Source organism: Aquarana catesbeiana, linkage group LG12 (genome assembly GCF_042186555.1).
Source record: "Aquarana catesbeiana isolate 2022-GZ linkage group LG12, ASM4218655v1, whole genome shotgun sequence".
NCBI classification, from domain to species: Eukaryota; Metazoa; Chordata; class Amphibia; order Anura; family Ranidae; genus Aquarana; species Aquarana catesbeiana.
This window is the reverse complement of record NC_133335.1, coordinates 61,503,652-61,528,502: the sequence shown is the minus strand read 5'-3', so window position 1 is coordinate 61,528,502 and position 24,851 is coordinate 61,503,652. Positions and strand designations below refer to the sequence as shown.

The window sequence follows — 24,851 nt, the reverse complement described above, 5'->3', positions numbered from 1 at the left end:
GCAGGTGACTGAGTACCCCCCAATCAAATTGTATCCCACAGTGCCCCCCCTAAATTCCCACAGTGCCTCCCAGGCCCTTCCAGAAACCCTACCCCCTTACAGGGCCACTAAGTCAGCTCCAGAGTCCCCTACCTCTCGCCATAGCCCCAAACCCCCCATACACCAACACCCAGCCCCGATCAGAGCCTTCCAGCATTTCAGTGCATGTTTTGTATTCTGATTAAACTTTATTCTTTACTGCTGGGACATGGAAGCTTTTTTAAACAATTTACTGGACCTTGTTCTCAAAAATGTTGAGATCCTCTGCTCTACACCATGACAACCTTTATAAAGTTGCAATGTTTGTTGAAGGTTAAAGGAGTCAACACATTGTTCATCCCTTTCACTAGGACTAATAACAGGGATATAAACACTTTGGCATTAATTGTATATCAACCTATAATTTCATTAAAAGTGTGATTTAGATATTGTAAACAGTAACAATGTTCTGGTTTACCATTATTTTTTCCTGAAGCGGACCTTCAGTCATTTTTTCATCTTTCCATTTATTAAATCTTCTGCCCTTGTTGTTTTAACTTTGGATAGTAAAACATTTTTTTTTTCTGCCAGTAAATCCCTTATACAGCCCACTTCCTGTTTCTTGTCTGGTAAAAAGCCTAGGCTTATGACATCATGCACAGCTCTCTCTCTCCTGAGAGTTTGCCTGGAAGGGGGGGGGGGGGGGGGAGTTATAGGAGGGCCAATCAGTGTGCCTCTGTGTGTCTGTGTTACATAGTTACATATAGTAGGTGAGGTTGAAAAAAGACACACGTCCATCAAGTCCAACCTATGTGTGTGATTATGTGTCAGTATTACCTTACATATCCCTGTATGTTGCGGTCATTCAGGTGATTATCTAATAGTTTCTTGAAGCTATCAATGCTCCCCGCTGAGACCACCGCCTGTGGAAGGGAATTCCACATCCTTACCGCTCTTACAGTAAAGAACCCTCTACGTAGTTTAAGGTTAAACCTCTTTTCTTCTAATTGTAATGAGTGGCCCCGAGTCTTATTAAACTCTCTTCTGCGAAAAAGTTTTATCCCTATTGTGGGGTCACCAGTACAGTATTTGTAAATTGAAATCATATCCCCTCTCAAGCGTCTCTTCTCCAGAGAGAATAAGTTCAACGCTCGCAACCTTTGCTCATAACTAAGATCCTCCAGACCCTTTATTAGCTTTGTTGCCCTTCTTTGTACTCGCTCCATTTCCAGTACATCCTTCCTGAGGACTGGTGCCCAGAACTGGACAGCATACTCCAGGTGCGGCCGGACCAGAGTCTTGTAGAGCGGGAGAATTATCGTTTTATCTCTGGAGTTGATCCCCCTTTTAATGCATGCCAATATTCTGTTTGCCTTATTAGCAGCAGCTTGGCATTGCATGCCATTGCTGAGCCTATCATCTACTAGGACCCCCAGGTCCTTTTCCATCCTAGATTCCCCAGAGGTTCTCCCCCCAGTGTATAGATTGCATTCATATTTTTGCCACCCAAATGCATTATTTTACATTTTTCTACATTGAACCTCATTTGCCATGTAGTCGCCCACCCCAATAATTTGTTCAGGTCTTTTTGCAAGGTTTCCACATCCTGCGGAGAAGTTATTGCCCTGCTTAGCTTAGTATCGTCTACAAATACAGAGATTGAGCTGTTTATCCCATCCTCCAGGTCGTTTATGAACAAATTAAATAGGATTGGTCCCAGGACAGAACCCTGGGGAACCCCACTACCCACCCCTGACCATTCCGAGTACTCCCCATTTATCACCACCCTCTGAACTCGCCCTTGTAGCCAGTTTTCAATCCAGGTACTCACCCTATGGTCCATGCCAACGGACCTTATTTTGTACAGTAAACGTTTATGGGGAACTGTGTCAAATGCTTTTGCAAAATCCAGATACACCACATCTACGGGCCTTCCTTTATCTAGATGGCAACTCACCTCCTCATAGAAGGTTAATAGATTGGTTTGGCAAGAACGATGAATCCATGCTGATTACTGCTAATGATATCGTTCTTATTACTAAAATCTTGTATATAGTCCCTTATCATCCCCTCCAAGATTTTACTATTGATGTTAGGCTAACTGGTCTGTAATTCCCAGGGATGTTTTTTGGGCCCTTTTTAAATATTGGTGCTACATTGGCTTTTCTCCAATCAGCTGGTACCATTCCAGTCAATAGACTGTCTGTAAAAATTAGGAACAACGGTCTGGCAATCACCTGACTGAGTTCCCTAAGTACCCTCGGATGCAAGCCATCTGGTCCCGGTGATTTATTAATGTTAAGTTTCTCAAGTCTAATTTTAATTCCGTCCTCTGTTAACCATGGAGGTGCTTCCTGTGTTGTGTCATGAGGATAAACACTGCAGTTTTGGTTACTGAAGCCCCCCGATTCACTCGTGAAGACTGAGGAGAAGAATAAATTCAATACCTTTGCCATCTCCCCATCCTTTGTAACCAGATGTCCTTCCTCGTTCTTTATGGGGCCAATATGGTCTGTCCTCCCTTTTTTACTGTTTACATACTTAAAGAATTTCTTGGGATTTTTTTTGCTCTCCTCCGCTATGTGTCTTTCATGTTCTATCTTAGCCGTCCTAATTGCACCCTTATATTTCTTATTGCATTCTGCGTAAATCCAGGAAGTGAACAGGCAGCAGCTTCAGCTGCCCACAGTTAAAATGGTTGCAGCCAGACTCAGTGGAGGGAGATTTCTGAAGCATATTTGGCAAGTACAGAATCACAGTATGCAACCCCTGGCAAAAATTATCACCAGTCCTTGAGGATGTTCCTTCAGTTGTTTATTGTTGTAGAAAAAAAACAGATCACAGACATGGCCAAAAACTAAAGGCATTTCAAATGGCAACTTTCTGGCTTTAAGAAACACTAAAAGAAATCAAGAAAAATAATTGTGGTGGCCAGTAACAGTTAGATTTATAGAACAAGCACAGGGAATAAATTATGGAATCACTCAATTCTGAGGAAAAAATTATGGAATCACCCTGTAAATTTTCATTACAAACACTAACACCTGCATCAGATTAAATCTGCTTGTTAGTATGTAGGTAAAGAGGGTAAATCATCACGCAGTGTTGCACAAAACGTTGGTTGTTCACAGGCGGCTGTGTCTAAAACATGGACCAAATACAAACAACATGGGAAGGTGGTTAAAGGCAAGCATACTGGTAGACCAAGGAAGACATCAAAGCGTCAAGACAGAAAACTTAAAGCAATATGCCTTGAAAACAGAAAATGTACAACAAAACAAATGAGGAACAAATGGGAGGAAACTGGAGTCAACATCTGTGACCGAACTGTAAGAAACCGCCTAAAGGAAATGGGATTTACATACAGAAAAGCTAAAAGAAAGCCATCTCTAACACCTAAACACAAAAAAACAAGGTTACAATGGGCTAAGGAAAGGCAATCGTGGACTGTGGATGATTGGATGAAAGTCATATTCAGTGATGAATCTTGAATCTGCATTGGGCAAGGTGATGATGCTGGAACTTTTGTTTGGTGCCGTTCTAATGAGATTTATGCAGACAACTGTCTGAAGAAAACATGCAAATTTCCACAGTCAGTTATGATATGGGGCTGCATGTCAGGTAAAGGCACTGGGGAGATGGCTGTCATTACATCTTCAATAAATGCACAGGTTTACACTGAAGTTTTGGACACTTTTCTTATCTCATCTATTGAAAGGATGTTTGGGGATGATGAAATCATTTATCAAGATGATAATGCATCTTGCCATAGAGCAAAAACTGGGAAAAAATTCCTTGAAGACACACACATAAGGTCAATGTCATGGCCTGCAAACAGTCCGGATCTCAATCCAATTGAAAATCTGTGGTTGAAGTTAAAGAAAATGGTCCATGACAAGGCTCCAACCTGCAAAGATGATTTGGCAACAGCAATCAGAGAAGGAGCCAGATTGATGAAGAGTACTGTTTATCACTCATGAAGTCAATGCCTCAGAGACTGCAAGCAGTTATAAAAGCCAGAGGTGGTGCAACAAAGTACTAGTGATGTGTTGGAGTGTTATTTTGTTTGTTTGTTTTTCATGATTCCATATTTTTTTCCTCAGAATTGAGTGATTCCATAATTTATTCCCTGTGCTTGTTCTATAAATCTAACTGTTACTGGCCACCAAAATTATTTTTCTTGATTTCTTTTAGTGTTTCTTAAAGCCAGAAAGTTGCCATTTGAAATGCCTTTAGTTTTTGGCCATGTCTGTGATCTGCTTTTTTTCTACAACAATAAACTACTGAAGGAACATCCTCAGGGACTGGTGATTCCATCATTTTTGCCAGGGGTTGTATATGAAAATATGCAAAGTGGTTGGAGGGAATCTTCAGAATGGCAAAGATGTTTTTATTACAAATTATTTGAGCAGACTGTAGTTCCTCTTTAAATTTACATTTTTGTCTGGTTAAATGGGTACACAAGTTATATACAGATGTAGAGAGACCAAAGTGTCAACTGTGCAGGAAATAGACTAGACAAGTATTTGGTGTCGGGTCTGCCCAAAGCCGGCTTAAATGGAGTACAAGGCTCGATATGAGCAAGTCACCTCAATCGTCCGCTGGCACTGAAGAAGATGGGTCCATGTTGCCAACAATTTGTGTGACCATCAACCAGCCAATGTGACCGAGAATGTGACCAAGAAGGACAACAAGGTTCTGGGGTAAAGCACCATACACACCATTAGATTTTCTGCAGATTTTTGTATTCAGATTTACCAAAACCATATGGAGGTCAAACCTTAATGCCGTGTACACACGAGCGAGCTTCTCGCCAGACTGAACTCCGAAGGACTTTTCGACGGAGCTCCAACTAAACGGACTTGCCTACACACGATCACACCAAAGTCCGATCATTTCGAACGTGATGACGTAAGACCGGACTAGAATAAGGAAGTTCATAGCCAGTAGCCAATAGCTGCCCTTGCGTCGTTTTTGGTCCGTCGGACAAGCATACAGACAAACGTTTTTTTCGATAGTTATCAAGTCCGTTGGAAAGATTTGAAACATGTTCTATTTCTAGGTTTGTTGGAATTTTCGACAGAAAAGGTCAGATGAAGCCCACACATGATCGAATTGTCTGACGGATTCGTTCTATCGGACCTTTAAAGCCGAAAAGTCCAGTCGTGTGTACGTGGCATTAGAGTTTTAATTTGTATGCAATCAGACAGGCCCTTGCCCTACATGGTTTTGGTAAATCTGAAGACAAAAATCTGCAGAAAATCTAATGTGTATGGGGTCTTACTCTTCAAACAAACAGATAGAGGGATCCACACCATCCACATTCTAACATCATGGTGGATAAATACAAAAGTTCAGTGATCATTACAGCAGTGACTGTGGATACTAACATTGCTGTAAAGAGGAAGATGGACAAATATCAGTAAAATGTGATGTTTCAGAATTCTGGGCCCTGTAGGCCAATGACAATAGTAGGTTTACTGAAAAGCCAAGCTTGGTCAGTCACAGCTGTGCAGAGCTCTCCCTACCAAAGATGGCAGTAAATCCTGGAGGGGGGGGGGGGTCTCAACCCAAAATGTGGAAATCTTGTACACCTTTTATATAATAAAGTGATTGTATGCTCAAAATATAGTATATGCTACTATAAAAGTCTTGCTGGGACAGGTAAATGAAGACAAATAAGGAGGACTGAAATTCTACCTTATCTGGAAAAATAGTATTTAATACTAACTCCAGTGCTGGTTAGATGACCAACTATGTAGATGATTGGCCATGTGTTGCTCCTGAAGGTCATCTAACCCTCACTGGCAAGTGGCACTGGACAGAGAGCCTGAAGCAGCATCTTCTCTAGGAAAGTTATGTATTTCAGTTCATTATTCTTTGTTCTTTTCCCAGCAAAACTGTTAACGTAAGGAGAACGGATGGGCGCGAGTGTAGCGTATTACAAATTTATTGTGAAGAAAGACAAATGGCAACTCACATGTGGCAGATAAAATCATATGCACATCAACGTCATGCCGCCTCTGGTGGGAAAGTTGGCATGATGGGGATCCACAATCGTGGAGAAAGATCAGCGGGAAGAGCTGAGAACAAAACACCAGGGGGCGCCAAACTAAGTGAAGCAATGGGTATAGATGGTATAGCAACTGTTAATGTACGTCTGTGTTGATATTGGAATACAGGACCACTTTAAAACACAAGGAAGGTCATTTAGCAAAACTGCAGCAGTATGGCAACCAATCAGCTTATGTTGTTAATTTTCAAAGCTTAACTAAACAAGCTAAAGATTGGCTGCGATGCACAGCTGTTAAAGTTTTGATCAATTTTCCCCACGTTATTCTGATATCGTAAATTAGTCAAATTGATCATACAACAAGCAGCAACATGCACTCAGTTTGCGCACACATATCTAAGGATGTCCATAGAGGGCCCGACCGGAAACCCAGTATGTCAGGATTAATATGAGTGTAAAGTTTGTTTGTTTTTTTTGTTTCGTTTTTTTTAAATAATAAATGTTTATACTTACCTACTCTCTGCAACAGAATTGCACAGAGAGGCCCCAATCCTCCTCTTCTGGGTTCCCCCACCAGCACTCTCGGCTGCTCCTGTTCTTGATTGGCCATCATAAAAGCCGCTTCCTATCGTGGCACATCTGCAGACTCAATCCCATGCCTGCGTCCATAGGAACAGACAGCACGGCTTGGCCCCAGCCCCAGCGGCTCCCACTGCCCCAACAAAGCCTGTGAGGGCAAGAAGAGCCGCTACAGACGGGCACAGCCCTGGATCGAGTGAGGGCTCAGTTAAAGTGGTTGTAAAGGCTGAAGGTTATTTACCTCCATGCATTCTATGCATGAAGGTAACAAACCTTCAGTGTGCAGCTACCCACCTCAGCCCCTCCCCAATACTTACCTAAGCATGATCCAGCCACGTGCACGAGGCTCTCCTGGGTCTCTCTCTAGTGATTGGCTGAGATGCAGTAGCCGGAGCCATTTACTCCTGCTGCTGTCAATCACAGCCAGTGAGGCGGAAGCGGGGGGCAGGGCCAGGCCACACTCTCTGTGCTTTATGGATGCAGAGAGCCCACTCGGGAGTGAGCACGCACAAGTGTCCCCACAGCAAGCAGCTGGTCTAGTGTCTGGTCTATGGTGACTCTTAGTTCAAGATTGGTAAATGAAGTTGATTTAGAATTTCCACTAATAGGGCTACCTTAACCAAAATAATTGAGCTTCCTCGACTGCCTTGTACCCACCAAAATAATGTATTAAATGGTTTCTAAAGGGGTCCAGGAGATTTGACTTTTTGTCAGTTAATGATTAATTAGTAACAAATTAAACAACCTGCTTACAACTTAGCACCAAGGGAAGAAGGTTCCTTCCTCTGGAAGGGGGGGTCAGAGGGCACCGGTAATCTAGCAGACAAAAGAAGGAAGACTCCTTTTCTGTTTACTGCTGTGCTGAAGTTAATGTTTATCCGGAGAACAAACAAGGACAACAAAGGGACTTAGACCTAAGAACTCAACAGCCCATTTTCTCAAAGAGATCACCAAACGTTTGCTTACTTAATCTCAGATGAAAGAAAACCGAGTCTTTAAAGATGTCCAATGGGCCAGTTGTTTATGACATAGCATGCTTCTGACACTCTTGTCCTTGTCACTTGGATGTATACTAACACATTAAAGGCATTAAAAGTTTGTACAGGTGGCTTTGATTGGTTATAGGACATATATTTATTGTGACTGTCACTTCAAATTTCACCCTGAGACAATTTTCACCATCCCTAATGAGGAAAACATCGCTCTTTAATGCTCTACAAGTAAACACACCAAGGCTTGTATACAATTAGAGCACAGAAAGGTAGCCATAGACATGGGATGGAAGACAACTTCGTAAGTACAATTTAAACACTCTTTGGTGTCCAACGGTAGTCCATGGGCCGCATGCAGCCAGCCAGCACATTTTATGCAAGCCGTCACATCCTAGGCTGGGTCAGGCACCTTGCAGAGTGGCAGCGGGGTGCTGGGTACTGGGATGTTTTCTGTGCTCCCACACCTGGTTCTATAATGAAACAAATACTGTCAGACAGAGTAATCCCTGCTCAACAGTAGAAGTATATTCCCCTCCCGACGTCATCATACAGTGAAATCAGGTAAAGCTAATGAACACCGCCGCTGACCACCAATGCAGGAGGAAGGGGTTAATTAACACTGCCACTGACCACCACCAGCATGTGGTGGGTATTATTGCAGTCGCTGCCACCAATTCTGGAGGTTATTATTGCAAATTACTGATTGCAATGCTGGGGGTTGTTATTACTGCCGCGAATGCTGGAGGTTATTCTTGCATCTACCTGCACCGATGCTAGGGGTTATTATTGCAGTCACTGGCATCATCAAGTCTGGCGGTCATCATTGCCATCAATGATACCAATTCTGGGGGTTATTATTACAGTCACCGATACCAATGATGGAGGTGTTTTATTGCAATTAAAAGTACCAGTGCTGGGAGTTATTATTGTGGTCACAGACGTTAATGCTGGAGATTATTGCAGTCACTGACACCAATGCTAGTGGTTCTTATTACAGTCACTGAGGCCAATGCTGGGGTTATTACTGCAGCAACTGACACCAATGATGGGTCTAATTTTACTGACAATTTGTCTTCAGCGTTTTTACGGTACAAATTACAGCAGGATCAACATTTATGGGTGTTGAGGTGCATTGTAGCCCAACAATTTTGAACTGGCTGTGTAATTCGCTGCATTGCACTTCAAATACACTATAAAACTGACGATGGCTTGCTCTTGTATGGGAGCTGCTCCAGTACAGCCCTTTGGAAGTGCCAGGGTGCACCCATGAGAACCCTCCATAATTTTCACGTTGACTACCATTGGCCTAGGCAGTGATCTCAATTGTGAGTGTGTTAGCACCCCTAAGTATACATATTTAGCTCAATGAAGAAGGGAGGAGAATGAAGGAGAGTAAAGCTGGCCATACACAGTCAGAGCAAAAGAAAAAAAAGAGAAAAAAAAAATACAGGCTGAACTAAAAACAAATCGATTCCTCCATCCACACTATACGGCACAGATTGATGTATCTCCATGTGTGGCTATTGTATTCTGACTGCTGGCACCAGTGACTGTCAGAGTACCCAAACAGTGGTTGCATCTGATTGGATGTAGCCATTATTGGGCCAATACATTTCCATCCTTTGATTATTCACGCAGTGCATGGCTGGCTTAAGGTCAGGGATTATTGCGATCAGGCAAGCTTTTCAGACCCATCTGAGAGCATGCAGTCAGTTTTCTATAGCTCCTGTAATACATATGATATTGTGCTCTTCCAGCCATTAAAGGTAAGGGACATGGCAAAATTCGACTTATCGTGACAGTAACATAGATGTTGCCGTCTCTGATCATTACCTGTCACTTTACCTATTCATGGCAGGGTGACAGGTTCTCCTGATAGGAAACCCACTTAACTGTGCTGCCCCCTGACTACTCCTTTATTGAAGCACTGAAAAATAACCAGTATTTCTGGTTATGGAGGAAGCCTTTAATTTTCTTTCTAATCGCCAGGACTGAACACTTTTGTAAGGAGGAAAAAGGGAATTAGACGTGTATAAGTTTTGTCACTCAGCTTCATTCAAATTATACTCATGGATTAGAGACTGGTTTGGATGGAAAAAGGGTATCAGTGTTTGGAAACCCTAACAAGAGAACTTAGTATTTTAACCTGAAATGGGAAAAGTGACAGATTCTCAATAAAGCTTTCCACACAAGAGACAAAGCAAGGTTAGAATATAAAGCTGACCAAATAACCTCAACCATGACCTTCAATACAGATGCCTATTTAAGGTTTTCTTGATTGAAGACGTTTCCGAAGTTGCTAGAGGTTCATTGAGTTAATGGCACCTGCATACCTCCAGGGCCAGATAAATCTTTTTATCTACGCACCGGTTCACACTGCCGCGACATGCGTTCCGACTGAGCCCATGTCACATGACAAGTCATTCCCCATTACGTGCAATGGAACCATTCTAATAGGAGCGACTTGAGTCACTCGGACTTAGAAAATGGTTCCTGCACTACTTTTGGTCCGACTTCGGCACAACTTGCATTGACTTTTGTTAAAGTTTTATGCAAGTCGTGCCGAGTTTGAGCTGGGAAGTCACGGAGTGTGAACCGGGGCGAAGGGGGGCATTCTTCCCACTAGCCAGAAATATAAGAGGCATTTTTTCCCATTGATCCCCAATGGATTGGTTTTAGCAAGAATTTCCCAAGATCTGAAAATTAATCGAAGGGTTCCCCTGGGGTAAAAAGGTTGTGAAAAGCTACTCTGAAGAAAGACAAACAGATGAATCGTACAAACGACAGATTCAGTTCAGGTGGAAAATAATTAAGGGATTTAAGGGATTGTTTCAGGATTTTTTGAGAGCTTTCACTGGATACTACAAGCGTCACACTGAGGGCGGGTTTGAAATCACACAATTTCACACAATTTCAAACCCACATTTCAGTGCGAGTTCGGGGGGCGATTTAAAAGACATCTGTGCGGGTTCATGCACAGATGTCTATTGAAATAACCCCCAAAGTCACCAAAAGTAGTGCAGGAACTACTTTTGGGAATCAGTGTGGTGTCGCACCAATTCGGATGGTGTCGTTGCCGGCAATAGGCTCCAATTTGGTATGCAATTTGACATGTCAAATCGGCCCGATGTGAACGGGGGTTTAAGGTGCAGACTCCAGGGTTTTCCTCTTTGTTCTTATTTAAAGAAACTCTGTCACCAACCAAAAAAATAACAGGTAAAAGCACAGAAAAAATCAAGTATATGAAATGCTAACTTGCAGCAGTTTTACTTTCAATAAGTTAAATTTAAGGAATACTGAAAACAGAGGAAAAGTTCCCCCAGGGTGGGGTTTTTAGGCAGCACAATGATAAAGGGAGTCGGATTCAATATCAAAAATATAACAAATTTATTGGGGTGTATCATAAAAGTTAAAACAATGAGCTCCAGTAGGGGGTGCTTAAGATAAAATTACATGTTAAATGAGCTGAACATATATAGGCAGACATATATTCACAACAACACTGGGTAGCATGAATATTTGAACCTGACGCGTTTCAACCCCTGTACTTGGGGTCTTCTTCAGAGGATTGGTCTGAAAAATATACATAGATGAAATTGATACATGTAAGTAAATTACATTGATATAGTAATAGTTACATTCACCATGTAAGATATGGATACAATAATAATAATTACCCAATAATATATGTTCGGCAGAGAAAGGAGCAAGGCCTCCCATATGGAGATCCCTTAGAAGGACTGTCCTCCCGTCCTCCCCAGAGGAAGAATACCGGGCACCCCTACCGCCACCGTGGTTCAGGCCAGGGTAGTGAGGGCAGCGACGTGGCTTGCGAGAGGTCACACTCTTGAGTACCACCCACCAGATTAGCAATCAACCAGGGAGCACAAAAAGTTACACCTGTGATGGTAATCAAAGAATTTCTCATAATAAACTCAGTCATTTACACAGTATTAGTCATGTGTCCAAGAGGGGACGGAAATTGTAAAAATTATTTACATATATATATATATATATGGTATTCTCCATAGGCAGTATAGGGTATAGGCAGCACCTCAGTATGTGCTCAATGTGACAGCAATCCATGTAAAAATGTGAAAATGTGAAGAAACTAGGGTAAAGTGAAAGGGTAAAAAATGTAATGGCTAGTGGGGAGTAAGTGTAAGAATATGGTGAGAAAGAGTAATTACACCGAGAGTGCTGGAAGTAAAAAAGATGTGAAGGGGGAAGGAGAAAACGGGAGAAGGTGGGAGGGGGGGAAAGGGGGGGGGAGAAGGGGAAAGGAAAGGGAAAAGAGAAAAGAAAGGAGAAGGAGGGGGAAGGGAGGGGAGGGGGGGGGGGGAAGGAAAGGGAAAAGAAAAAGGATTGCACAAAAGTGATTAATTAAAAATTGGATTAATTACCTCAAAGGGTACTAAAGGACATGTGTTTTAGCACTATGTTGTCCCATACATACAAGACTGTTGCCTGTTAACCAAACCCGGGATTGGTCATAAGGTACAGCGGGCTCGGTGGATTGGTATCCCACACTGAGTCCACCGGTCTAAAAAATAAGTAAACACAAAAGTATAAGTTGTAGAAAGCAGATGGTGGCCAAGCCATTATAGAGCAGGGCCACTATAAATAAACGGGGGTCAATGCGGAGTCAAATAGTATTCGCATGAACCCCCATTGTATAGGGCAAGAAATAGTGCCTAGACACGGAAAAAACGTAGAATGATGGAAATGGTACTTACTTAGTGAGAAGTGAAAAGTACCTGCTATTCACCAGAGAGGAAGGGAGACTGAGGGTATGCTGCAAATATACCTCTTATATACTGCCTAATGAGGGTGTGTGCTTACTTGTAATCAATCCAGGTGTGTGTGCTAACCCTAGGTCGCTCTATGGTGGGCGGCATGGCCGCCATTGAGGCAGTCGAGCGTGGCTTCCCCCGCGTTCCGGAAGAGCTAGGCTCCGACTCGGCGTCACTCTCGCCGAAATCTCGCGATGCCAGTGACGTCACGCCGCACGCGCGGGGCCCCGCGCATGCGCAGTGGCGAAAGGCATCCGAGAGTGTTCCGGAATGCCGCCGGCAAGGAGGAAGTGATCCCCAATGTGGCGCCCGGTGGCCATCCGGGCATCCAATGGGGAAATAACATGGGGGGAGGAGCCACCTGAAAGAGGCCGGCTCGTTCCCCCCCCGGCTTCCCGGCAAGGTGGGGGGGAACGAGCCGGCCTCTTTCAGGTGGCTCCTCCCTCCTCTCGGATGCCTTTCGCCACTGCGCATGCGCGGGGCCCCGCGCGTGCGGCGTGACGTCACTGGCATCGCGAGATTTCGGCGAGAGTGACGCCGAGTCGGAGCCTAGCTCTTCCGGAACGCCGGGGAAACCACGCTCGACTGCCTCAATGGCGGCCATGCCGCCCACCGTAGAGCGACCTAGGGTTAGCACACACACCTGGATTGATTACAAGTAAGCACACACCCTCATTAGGCAGTATATAAGAGGTATATTTGCAGCATACCCTCAGTCTCCCTTCCTCTCTGGTGAATAGCAGGCACTTTTCACTTCTCACTAAGTAAGTACCATTTCCATCATTCTACGTTTTTTCCGTGTCTAGGCACTATTTCTTGCCCTATACAATGGGGGTTCATGCGAATACTATTTGACTCCGCATTGACCCCCGTTTATTTATAGTGGCCCTGCTCTATAATGGCTTGGCCACCATCTGCTTTCTACAACTTATACTTTTGTGTTTACTTATTTTTTAGACCGGTGGACTCAGTGTGGGATACCAATCCACCGAGCCCGCTGTACCTTATGACCAATCCCGGGTTTGGTTAACAGGCAACAGTCTTGTATGTATGGGACAACATAGTGCTAAAACACATGTCCTTTAGTACCCTTTGGAGGTAATTAATCCAATTTTTAATTAATCACTTTTGTGCAATCCTTTTTCTTTTCCCTTTCCTTCCCCCCCCTCCCCTCCTTCTCCTTTCTTTTCTTTTCTTTTTTCTTTTTTCTTTTCCCTTTCCTTTCCCCTTCTCCCCCCCCCCCCCTTTCCCCCCCTCCCACTTCTCCCGCTTTCTCCTTCCCCCTTCACATCTTTTTTACTTCCAGCACTCTCGGTGTAATTACTCTTTCTCACCATATTCTTACACTTACTCCCCACTAGCCATTACATTTTTTACCCTTTCACTTTACCCTAGTTTCTTCACATTTTCACATTTTTACATGGATCGCTGTCACATTGAGCACATACTGAGGTGCTGCCTATGGAGAATACCATATATATATATATGTAAATAATGTTTACAATTTCCGTCCCCTCTTGGACACATGACTAATACTGTGTAAATGACTGAGTTTATTATGAGAAATTCTTTGATTACCATCACAGGTGTAACTTTTTGTGCTCCCTGGTTGATTGCTAATCTGGTGGGTGGTACTCAAGAGTGTGACCTCTCGCAAGCCACGTCGCTGCCCTCACTACCCTGGCCTGAACCACGGTGGCGGTAGGGGTGCCCGGTATTCTTCCTCTGGGGAGGACGGGAGGACAGTCCTTCTAAGGGATCTCCATATGGGAGGCCTTGCTCCTTTCTCTGCCGAACATATATTATTGGGTAATTATTATTATTGTATCCATATCTTACATGGTGAATGTAACTATTACTATATCAATGTAATTTACTTACATGTATCAATTTCATCTATGTATATTTTTCAGACCAATCCTCTGAAGAAGACCCCAAGTACAGGGGTTGAAACGCGTCAGGTTCAAATATTCATGCTACCCAGTGTTGTTGTGAATATATGTCTGCCTATATATGTTCAGCTCATTTAACATGTAATTTTATCTTAAGCACCCCCTACTGGAGCTCATTGTTTTAACTTTTATGATACACCCCAATAAATTTGTTATATTTTTGATATTGAATCCGACTCCCTTTATCATTGTGCTGCCTAAAAACCCCACCCTGGGGGAACTTTTCCTCTGTTTTCAGTTTTCAAGGGGTGAGCAGCAAATCCCGGGTTTCCTCTCTAGTGTCTCTCCATTCTGCAAATATTTAAGGAATACTATACAATGTCACCCGAGTGACAGCTCTGAGTCTGCTCAGACTACTAACATCGCATCCAAGATGGCGGCACCCAGCAACAGACTCAGAGCTTTTGGATATCTACACAAGGTAGGCTTTGTTGTACTATTAGTAGGATATAATGGACTAACTCTGCAATCTTCTGCTTCTGCAACTGATTCCAAATACCTGCATCAGATTTATAGTACCTGTAACGAGGTCCCATTCACTTGAATAGATTGCGTGCTGTGGGCGCTACGCCCGCTAAAAACCTCAGGGGGATTAATTCTTGCTACAGCCCCAAAGCATGGCAGCCACAGCATGTGTACAGCCCCAGCTCCTGTGTCGCCAACTAATGGGGTAGTGGAAAAAAGGGACTCGACCAAGGGGTATTATAGCCCCAACCTTACTTGGGGCTCGTTCACATGTGCGGCAGGCACTGCCGCTTCTTTAAAAAATGATCCACACTTGTTCGCTTTTCAGGAGGCATTTGACAGGCAATATGGAGGTGATATGTCACCTCATTTAACCCTATAACTGCCGTACTACCATGCCGCAATAGAGAACATTGAACGCAGCTGCAGGGTGGCCCCATAGAACTGTATTAGTTGGGTTTGTTTGGCTGCAGCACGGAAGCAGCATGCAGTTTATGTTTTGCCGAGACCGCACCATGTGTACAGCCGTCAGCGGTTGTATGTTAAGGGCTGTACACACAGGCCGAATATCAGGCGGCATCTGCCGGTTCAATAGAAACCGGCCAACATTCAGCCCACGTATGTAGCAGGCGGTTTAGTCGAAGGAGCATGATCAAAAAAGTTCTGCCGATCATCACCCAATCAGCGCACTGACAGGTGTGTTCTGGCGGGGGGGGTTCCCCTGTCAGAGCACAATACCTCAGTGGGGGAGATCTTGCTGTACTAAGAGCAGATAGTTAGTACAGGGGCTCCTCCCGAGTTCTTAAGGTTTTGTTCGTTCAGCCTGCTGGGTTGAACAAAAAAAAAAACTTCTAGTGTATACCAGGCTTTAGTGCCGGTTAACACTTATGCAATGCCAGACATCGCATGTGATTCTCCAATTCTTCTTCCAGTAGGGGTCTCCATCATCTCTTTTTATAGGGGTCCTTCAAGGCTCTATCCTTGGACTCCTTCTATTCACCACCTACATCTCCCTCCCACAGCTTCCAATACGATTTCTATGCTTAGGCTTCTACATTATGGAAGAACCATGACAAGCCACATTAATCATTAACCATCGCAGAGACCTGGATTAGCTGATTTCTGAGTATCCCATCTCCCGATAAATCGGCTTAGCCACCAAACATGGACTTTGCCCAATATACCTGGTGGAGGTGTTCATTCAGGCAGTTGAGCAAAAATACACCTGCATGATGAAATGTTCACTGACCTCATCTTAAAAATGGAGGGAACTTAAAGTGAATCTAAACCCATTAATTTTAACCCATGAATCTGCAATTCTGGACAACTGATTCCAAATACCTGCATCAGATTTATAGTACCTGCAACGGTTTAAAAATTTTATCTAAACTCAAGAACAAAAATGTCATACATTGCAGCTCACCAGTCCTTAGATGTGGTGACTGCATCCCTTTTCTTTTTATTCAGGATCTTTTCTTTGTTCTGACCTAGTGATCCTGTCAGTAACACACTTCCTGTCCTAGCGTGACAACGTTCATTCACTACTCTATAGGGGCGCCGTCACTCCAGCACAGAAAGTGTTAGAGCTACAGACAACAGAACACCTCCTCCTCATGTTCTGGAGATGGAGAGAGGAAGAGGTGTTCTGTTGTCCACAAAGAGAACTGGAAACAATGTAACTGATAACAGTCAGCAGATAACATATTTGTTTAGCTTGAATGTTTTCATTGAGGTCCCTATGAATGTGCAAAACCACTCAATTAAGCAGGAAAGGTAACCAGGATCCATGAATTGTACGACTCTCCAAATGTTGAACATATCACTTTGCATATATTATAGGGAGTCACAAAATTTTCAGTTCAGTGGTTTACAAATTGGCTTTTCTCTGGCCAGAAAGAACGGCGGCTGAAGGACATCAGCTCAGATATGAACAGCCAGACTGAAACGCGATCACACAGAAGATTACACATTACCTTGACTACATTCATTATACAGGAAAATGCTGCTGGAAACTGATGGCTTGTTTATTATAACAAACATCACACCAAAGAATCTTCTTCTGGAAAATGCTGGTCACCTGGCTATGCTGATTATCTATCTTCAATCATTCAAGTCACTGACTTTCCACAAGCATGCCAATCATGAATTCTGACTTCACACCAACTTCACTTGCTGCATACTTACTTCAGATCATAGACTTGGAAAGTATTAGCCAGAGAATCAAAATGACATCCAAGCAGCATTTTCAAGCCAGCAGCCCCATAGTTCTTCCTCACCAGTTTGAATCTACCCAAATTCCACTAACCAATGTGCATGTAACTTACAGAAACGCTATGGTGTCCCTGATTGTTGTTCAAATCCGTTCCAAAAGGGACTAGAGCTGTTTAAAAGGCCACTCTGCTCATACTGATATTTAGTTATAAGTGGCGCCTGGTGGGCTGCAGCAGTCCCTGGCTGCTTTTATAACTTGGCTGCTCTAAAAATGACTTTTCTGTCTGGGTTTCCCACTCACCTTCATGTGTTCCAGGTCCTATGACACTGGCATGTCCCCAATGTGTACAATGTCCCCAATGTGTACAATGCACATGGGTCTCAAGGGTAAGAAGTCTCACTGAGTACTCGATAGGAATTAGACACAGAAAGCACTTCTTATCATCGCTTGAACCGCGATCACTCTGGTCACCTGCGACTGCAGCCCAGGCCTGGTTCACACCTATGCGTTTTTAGTGTTTTTTTGCAGAAACACACTACAGTCCATTTAACATGGTTTCCTATGGGAAACATTCATATCTATGCTTTTTTTTTCAGCCACTGCGTTTTGGGAAATGGTCAGGGATTTTTTTAAGTGCAAAATGGTGCATTTTTGGTTCAATAGACTTAAAATTGAGAAACTTCAGAAAAGCATGTAGTGTGGATTGCGTTTTTTAATCTGAACAAATTGGGCAAAAAAAAAAGCATTAAAAAATGCAAAATTCATCCAAATGCGTGAAAATACACATGCTACAAAAAAATGCAAAATGCACTGCAAAAAGCTGCAGAAATGGATCAAAAGCAAACTGCATGGGTGTGAACCAAGCCAAAGGAGACCCGTGTATGCTGGTACTGGACCTGCTCGCCAACATTACACTGATAAGTACACACATATTATTAATATACACGATTTATACAGCACCAACAGTTTATGCAATGCTTTACAATATAGAGGGGGACAGTACAATTATAATACAGTTCAATACAGAAAGAAAAGATGTACGTAGGTTTTTACACCATACTCCTCACATAGAATTCCAAGTGATAAAAAGTATAAATAAAACCTATTAAACCCAAGTAATAGTGTGCAGCCTGAGGGGCACATTTATTTATTGGGTGTAAATCAATGGCTGGCGCTGATCACAAGTAACTGCTTACATGAGTGGTTACATATGATCAGAACCTCTGATCAAGCCTGGATATAGATGATTGGCACTGAGGGTAGCCGTGTCGGGCCTCGTATACGCTGAATGCTGTTATGTGCCCATAGCACACAGTTGCGTCGTGTAGAGTCTTGAGGAAGGGGTGCCAAACTTCTGATGTTACATACAGGACCTCTCCATTCAGAAAACAGCCATTCTATCACATAAAATAAGAGATCCAGCAGGGATAGTGAGAGCCCCTCATAATGGGCACGGCAGGTGGGCAGAGCACATCAATCTCACCAATAGAGAGACACAAAGGGCCAACAAGTGTTTAAACTTTCCAGCATCTACCAGAATCTGAAATATCACTTTGGGATGGACTGACCCATAAAGAACAATTGTGATGATCAGGCGCCTGTATAGTTAGTTACAGCAGTGAATTGTAATGTACGTGTCAAGCAGGGAGGATCATCATGCATCAAACTTTCCCACTGACCTGAGAATCTTGTAGTGCATGGTGGATGGAGTCCTGCTGCTGGTACCCCAGTTGGCCCGCTTGGTGTCCCCGTTACATCATGGAAGTGGTGTCCCCACACCTGGATGCTGCAAGCTGTGTGAAGTGACTGAGAGGAGCAGACGGTTGCTATCAATTGAAATGTGTGTGAATAGAGGAGGAGGTGGAGCCCAGGCTGAGCACACAGAGGGGAGTAGACAAGATCCTGCAAGAGTCGCCCTATTCACCATCAGGCAGACGTACCATAGATCCCAGGATATGGGGCTTATCCAGTGTCCATTAGACAACTCTTTCTTCCTATGTACTGGACTGAAATAGCTTATTGTTATTACCATCCATCAAACACATAAGTAGCAAGATGTAATCTTTTCTTTTCTCTTCTGCCAATATCACCTTTTAAGTCTTGTTCACACTTGCAGTGCTTTCTGAAGAGAGATCCATGTTCAGATTGCTCTTCAGACAGCATTTGCCAGGCAGTGAGGAGGTGTTGTATCACCTCCTGCTTTAACCCTTTGATCACTGCACAAGTGTGCATAGCACATGGGTACGGGGTGCCTGCAGAGAGGTCCCATTCACTTGAATAGATTGCGTGCTGTGGACACCTCAGGTGGGTTTAATTCTTGCTACAACCCCAAAGCATAGCAGCCACATCATGTGTACAGCCCCAGCTGCTGTGTCACCAACTAATGGGGGTAGTGGGAAAAATGGGACTCGACCAAGGGGTATTATATCCCCAACCTTACTTGGGGCTCGTTCACATGTGTGGCAGGCACTGCCGCTTCTTTGAAAAATGATCCACACTTGTTCGGTTTTCAGGAGGTGTTTGACAGGCAGTATAGAGGCGATATGTCACCTCCTCATTTAACCCTATAACTGCCGTACTACCATCCCACAATAGAGAACATTGAATGCAGCTACATAGAACTGTATTAGTTGGGTTTGTTTAGCTGCAGCACGGAAGCAGCATGCGGTTTACGTTTTTCCGAGACTGCACCGTCGTCAGCGGCTCTATGTTAAGGGTTGTACACACGGGCTGAATATCAGGCGGAATCTGCCGGTTCAAAAGGAACATTCAGCCCACGTATAAGGCAGGCAGTTTAGTCGAAGGAGCATGATCAAAAAAGTTCTGCCGATCATCACCCAATCAGCGCACTGACAGGTGTGTTCTGGCTGGGGGGGTCCCCTGTTCAGTGGGGGAGATTGCTGTACTAACAGCAGATAGTTAGTACAGGGGCTCCTCCTGAGGTTTTGTTCATTCAGCCTGCTGGGTTGAACAAAAAAAAAAAAAAAAAAGAACTTCTAGTGTATACCAGGTTTTAGTGCCGGTTCACACTAATGCGATACCAGACATCGTATGTGAGTCGTACCGCATTGCTGTGCGGATTACATGCGATGCAATTTCTCCTCTTCCAGTAAGGGTCTCTGTCATCTCTCCTCTTTTTATAGGGGTCCTTCAAGGCTCTATCCTTGGACTCCTTCTATTTACCATCTTCATCTCCTTTCCACAGCTTCCAATACGATTTCTATGCTGATGTCTCCCAAATCTATTTCTGTGGTTCTCAGCTCACCCCTTCAGTCTCCCCGTGAGTCAGTAATTTACTTACTGAAATATCAGTATTGATGTCACCCCCCAACCCGTGTACCCTACCCCAACTTTTCCATCAAGATCAACAGCACAACTATCAGTACCTCCCCTCGTGTCAGGGTGCTAAGTATAATCCTGGATGCTAACCTTCTTCCACCCCACATCCAATCACTGTTCATATCTTGCTGCCTTAACCTCCATTTTTTCCAAAATACGCCCCTTAACCAATAAAAATCACCAAGCTACTTATTCACTCCCTAGTTATCTCCCACATCAAATATTACAACTCCCTTCTTGTTGGTCTACCTCTACACAGACTATCTCCCCCCCCCCCCCCTCAGTCTACCATGAATGCTGCTGCCACACTAATTCTCCTTACCAACTGTTGTTTCTGACATCCCTCTCAGCCAATCCCTCCACTGGCTTCCGCTCAACATCAAATACAATTCAAAATACTAACAACAAAAAAAGCCATCCACAACTCCCCCTGCCAGCTACATCATGAAATTTATTCCGAAATATCGCCCAACCCGTCTACTTCACTCCTCCCAAGACCTCCTGCTCTAGAGCCCTTGTCAGCTGTTGTCATACTTGCCTTTCGGATTTCTCCAGAGCCTCTCCAATCCTCTGGAATTCCCAACCCCAATCTGTCCGGCTATCTCCTATTCCATCCACTTTTAGGTGTACCTCAAATCTCTTCAGGGCTCTCCTAATCCTTTTAAAGTGTTACTAAACCCACAACAGTAAAATCAGTCTGCATATGCAGTAAAGCATGCTTGTTATACTCACTGTGGAACCTAAGGGGTTAATCCTCCGCATTGTGTAAAAAGGCTGTTTTCATTCTGTCTTCTATGATCCTACCCTTCTATTACTGTCCCCAATCCATCTCCTGATAGCACAGAGCCTTGGAGGCACTCTGCACATGCTCAGTTTGGTAGAGTTTTTTTTTTGGGGAGAGTACAGGTGATCAGCAGAGGGCCAATCAGCACTGTCCAGACCGAAAGTCAGGAGTCCTGCAGCCTCATAGGACAGTCAGAGGAGAATAAAAACTCCTCCTAAAATCTTTAACTAGACGCTGATATAAGTCACAAGACTGCTATATACTGCTGATGAGAAAAGGTATTTAGCAGTTTATATTTACTAAAATATTTTGCACTTTTATGTGCTGTGGGAGACCAGATATAGTGAATGCAGGGTCCTGGGTTTAGTAACACTTTAAATTTGTATTGTAACTGTACAGTCGCCCTTTATTTTGTAAAGTGCTGCTGTATAAACTCTGTATAATAACAATAAAAATCATATTGTAATGCGCTGCACAACCTATTAGCACTATATAAATCTTGTAACATAATAATATTCATAATAATAACATCAATTTTGTAACAGGTAACCTTCACTTAATTGCTGCATTAGGCATCATTGTACTCTCCCCTTTTCTGCATACAAAAATAGAGCAAACATTTTTTTCTTCTTTTGAATTTTTACCCCGTCCCTGAACCCTCTTCCATATATCTAGTCTATGCAGCAATAATGCATCACTACTCCCTCACCCTCCTGGGATATCCTTGTGACATATCTGGGAGTCTGCAGGATCAGGAATACATAGCCATCAGTGGGTGCAGCTGGCGCGCATCATTGGGGACCAGCTGCCGGAAGCTGAAAGAGGCAGTCAGGATCCTGATGATGTCATAGAAGAAGATGGTGTCATGGAACCCAGGTTGTTGTACCCCAGTAGTAAGATCGCAGTAAGACAATGCGGAGTGGGTATGTGAATTCAGGACAACCCAGTACAACATGTAAGGGGGATTTAAAAAAAAAAAAAAAAGCAAAGTGAAGCTCCTCTTTAAGAATAAATACTGTAATCTCTAAATATGAACACTTTACCTTTCATTCTGAGATCTAAAGACATTGAAGCTCATTTGATACGGACTAGAAGAAATATTTATCTGATCCCCCTGGTCATACAGGAATTTTATACACACAAAGCTCCCACAGTACTCTGAATATAAGCTTTGTGTGTCTTCTGCCATCTGGTAACATTTGATAGGTATCAGACCTCCATTTTGACACAGTGCCCGGAATGTTCTATTGTGTCCATGTAATAGGCCGTCATTGAGGCAGGACACACTAGACAAAGTATCAGGTGCGTGTGACTTAGAGAGCCAGCACTGCAGTGTGACATACCACGACCCATCCCCACCATTCCCATTAATGTCCATCTTCTCAGTATTTCCCTCACTTTTAGTAATTACAGGGAGCTTCTAATAACCAAAACACTTGGAAATTACCGACACAAACAGCACTTAGAAGATTAGGTGTTTTTTTATCTTGCAGTAACTGAACACTGTCAACAACCGGGTATTTTCCAAAAACTGAAGATGGATTATTTTGTCCTTTATGCATTAAAGTTTTCTGGTTCATACAAACTAGGAGGTCTCCAAACTTTCTATGCAAAGGCCCAGTTTACTGTCCTTCAGACTTTAGTGGGGCTGGATTGTGGCCAGTGGGAGTAGAAAATGCCCCAGCAATAGGGAGAGTAGACAATTCCTCAGGCTTGATGGTCAGTAGGAGAAAAAAAAATGAAAAGCGCTTGTGGGTATTAGGAGGAGGGATAATACTCCATCATTGTTATTGGTGGCAGGAATAGTGCCCCATTATTGGTGTCGTGGGAGGAATAGTGCCCCATCATTGGGGTCGGTGGGAGGAATAGTGCCCCATCATTGGTGTCGGTGGGAGGAATAGTGCCCCATCATTGGGGTCGGTGGGAGGAATAGTGCCTTGTATCTGTGGGAAGAATAGTGACCCAAGTTCTGATGTTGTCATCAATACATGAAGTGTGTAGAGACCTCCCCTATGAGGCCTTTGACATCAATATAACCCCAACAATAGTTTTTACTCTATTCCTGCTCTTCAAGTTTTATTTGGAGTTGCACTTTAACAACATACCGGGCCTATTCTGACACGTCTCACATAAGTGTAAAAATCAGATTTTTTTTTGCTCAAAAATTACTTAGAACCCCCAAAACACTTGATACTTTTTTATGCAAAGGCCCTAAAGAATAAAATGGTACGTTTTGGAGTTTTTTTATATCACATGGTATTTGCGCAGCGGTGTTTCAAACGCAATTGTTTGGGATAAAAAATACACTATAGTGAATTTTAATGCACAAAAACACTATATAAAACACTTAATTGTTCAGTAAAATATACAAAGAAGATGTTACGCCAAGTACATAGAATACCCAATATGTCACACTTTAAAATTTTGCATGGAACGGTGCCAAACTAGGGTGCTTAAAAATGTCCATAGGCAACACTTTATAATCCTTTACAGGTTACCAGTTTAGTGTTACACAGGAGTTCTGGTGCTAGAATTATTGCTCCCGCTCTAACCTTCGCAGCAATATCTCACATTTGTGGCGCAAACATTATTTACATATGCGTGCGCGACCTACGTATGCATTCGCCTTTGTGCGCAAGCACGGGGGCACTTTAAATTTTTTTATTTCATTATTTATTTTATTCTTTTTTTATACTGTATATTTGTTTTTTGATCAACTTTATTGCTCTCACAAGCAATGAACAGCATCCCTTGTAATAGCATAGACAGTAACAGGTACTCTTTACTGAGACATCTGGGGAGGATCCCCAAATCTCTCCTCTGCCCTTAAAAGCATTGGATCCAACTGAGATCGGTTTACATTAGAGTAAACCTGGAAGTGACAAAATACTCCTTGCCCCAGGTTTCTTAAAGCATAGAGATAATCAGAGACGTTCCAGTCCTTGGTCATCTCTATGGTAAGCCGCCACAACCTCTACCCAACTTTAGTCTCAACATGACTTGTCAAAAGTATTTCTTATTTATTTATTACAGTTATTGCATTTATATAGTGGTAACGATTTACGCAGCACATATTGTCCATCAGCCCCTACCCTGAAGGAGCTTACAGTCTAAGTTCCCTATCTCACACACACACACACACACAGGCCAATTTATGTAAGAACTAATTAGCCTACTAGGAGTGTAGGAGGAAAGTGGAGTACCTAGAGGAAATTCGAGCAAGCACAGGGAGAAAATGCAAACATTATGTAGAGAATATCCTGGCTGAGATTCAAACCAAGAACCCCAGTGCTGCAAGGCAGAAGTGCTAAGCAATAAATCGCTGTGTATTTCAACACCAAATCACACGGTCCCTGCACCCAAACAAAGCAGCACCCAGATGGCAGTCCTGTAAATCACTGCCTCATCTCTACATATGTATCTGGAGTTAGATTCCCCCTAATTAGCATCATTGGGCGCACTAGACATTAATGCAAGTTGACGTGGTGAAATGTGCCGACACAGTCCTGATCATCTCTGGCAGGGTAAATGTCATCCTTCATGTAATGTTTGCCCAGTAAACACATACATGGAAATTATGTCTCGATGGCTTTTGTTGTTGCTATGAAGCCAGTGAGTAGAAGTTCTGCCCTGCCTTTTCTTCCTCTCCAGAGAGGCCCCGGGTTGCCCAGAGCAAGATGCCTTCATGCTATCTCACACGTATA

The 24,851-nt window shown here is 43.3% G+C and overlaps 1 protein-coding gene across 2 annotated transcripts in view; it reads right to left on the bottom strand.

The window, feature by feature from the left end:
• HAP1 (huntingtin associated protein 1) overlaps positions 1-18,851 on the bottom strand; it is a 90,529-nt gene extending 71,678 nt beyond the window's left edge. For both annotated transcript variants that reach the window (XM_073607909.1, XM_073607912.1), the window contains exon 1: positions 18,704-18,851. In XM_073607909.1, the coding sequence (XP_073464010.1) occupies positions 18,704-18,723 (20 nt within the window). In that variant the 5' untranslated portion in view covers positions 18,724-18,851. The remainder of the gene's footprint in view (positions 1-18,703) is intronic.
• Positions 18,852-24,851: the final 6,000 nt, after the last annotated feature.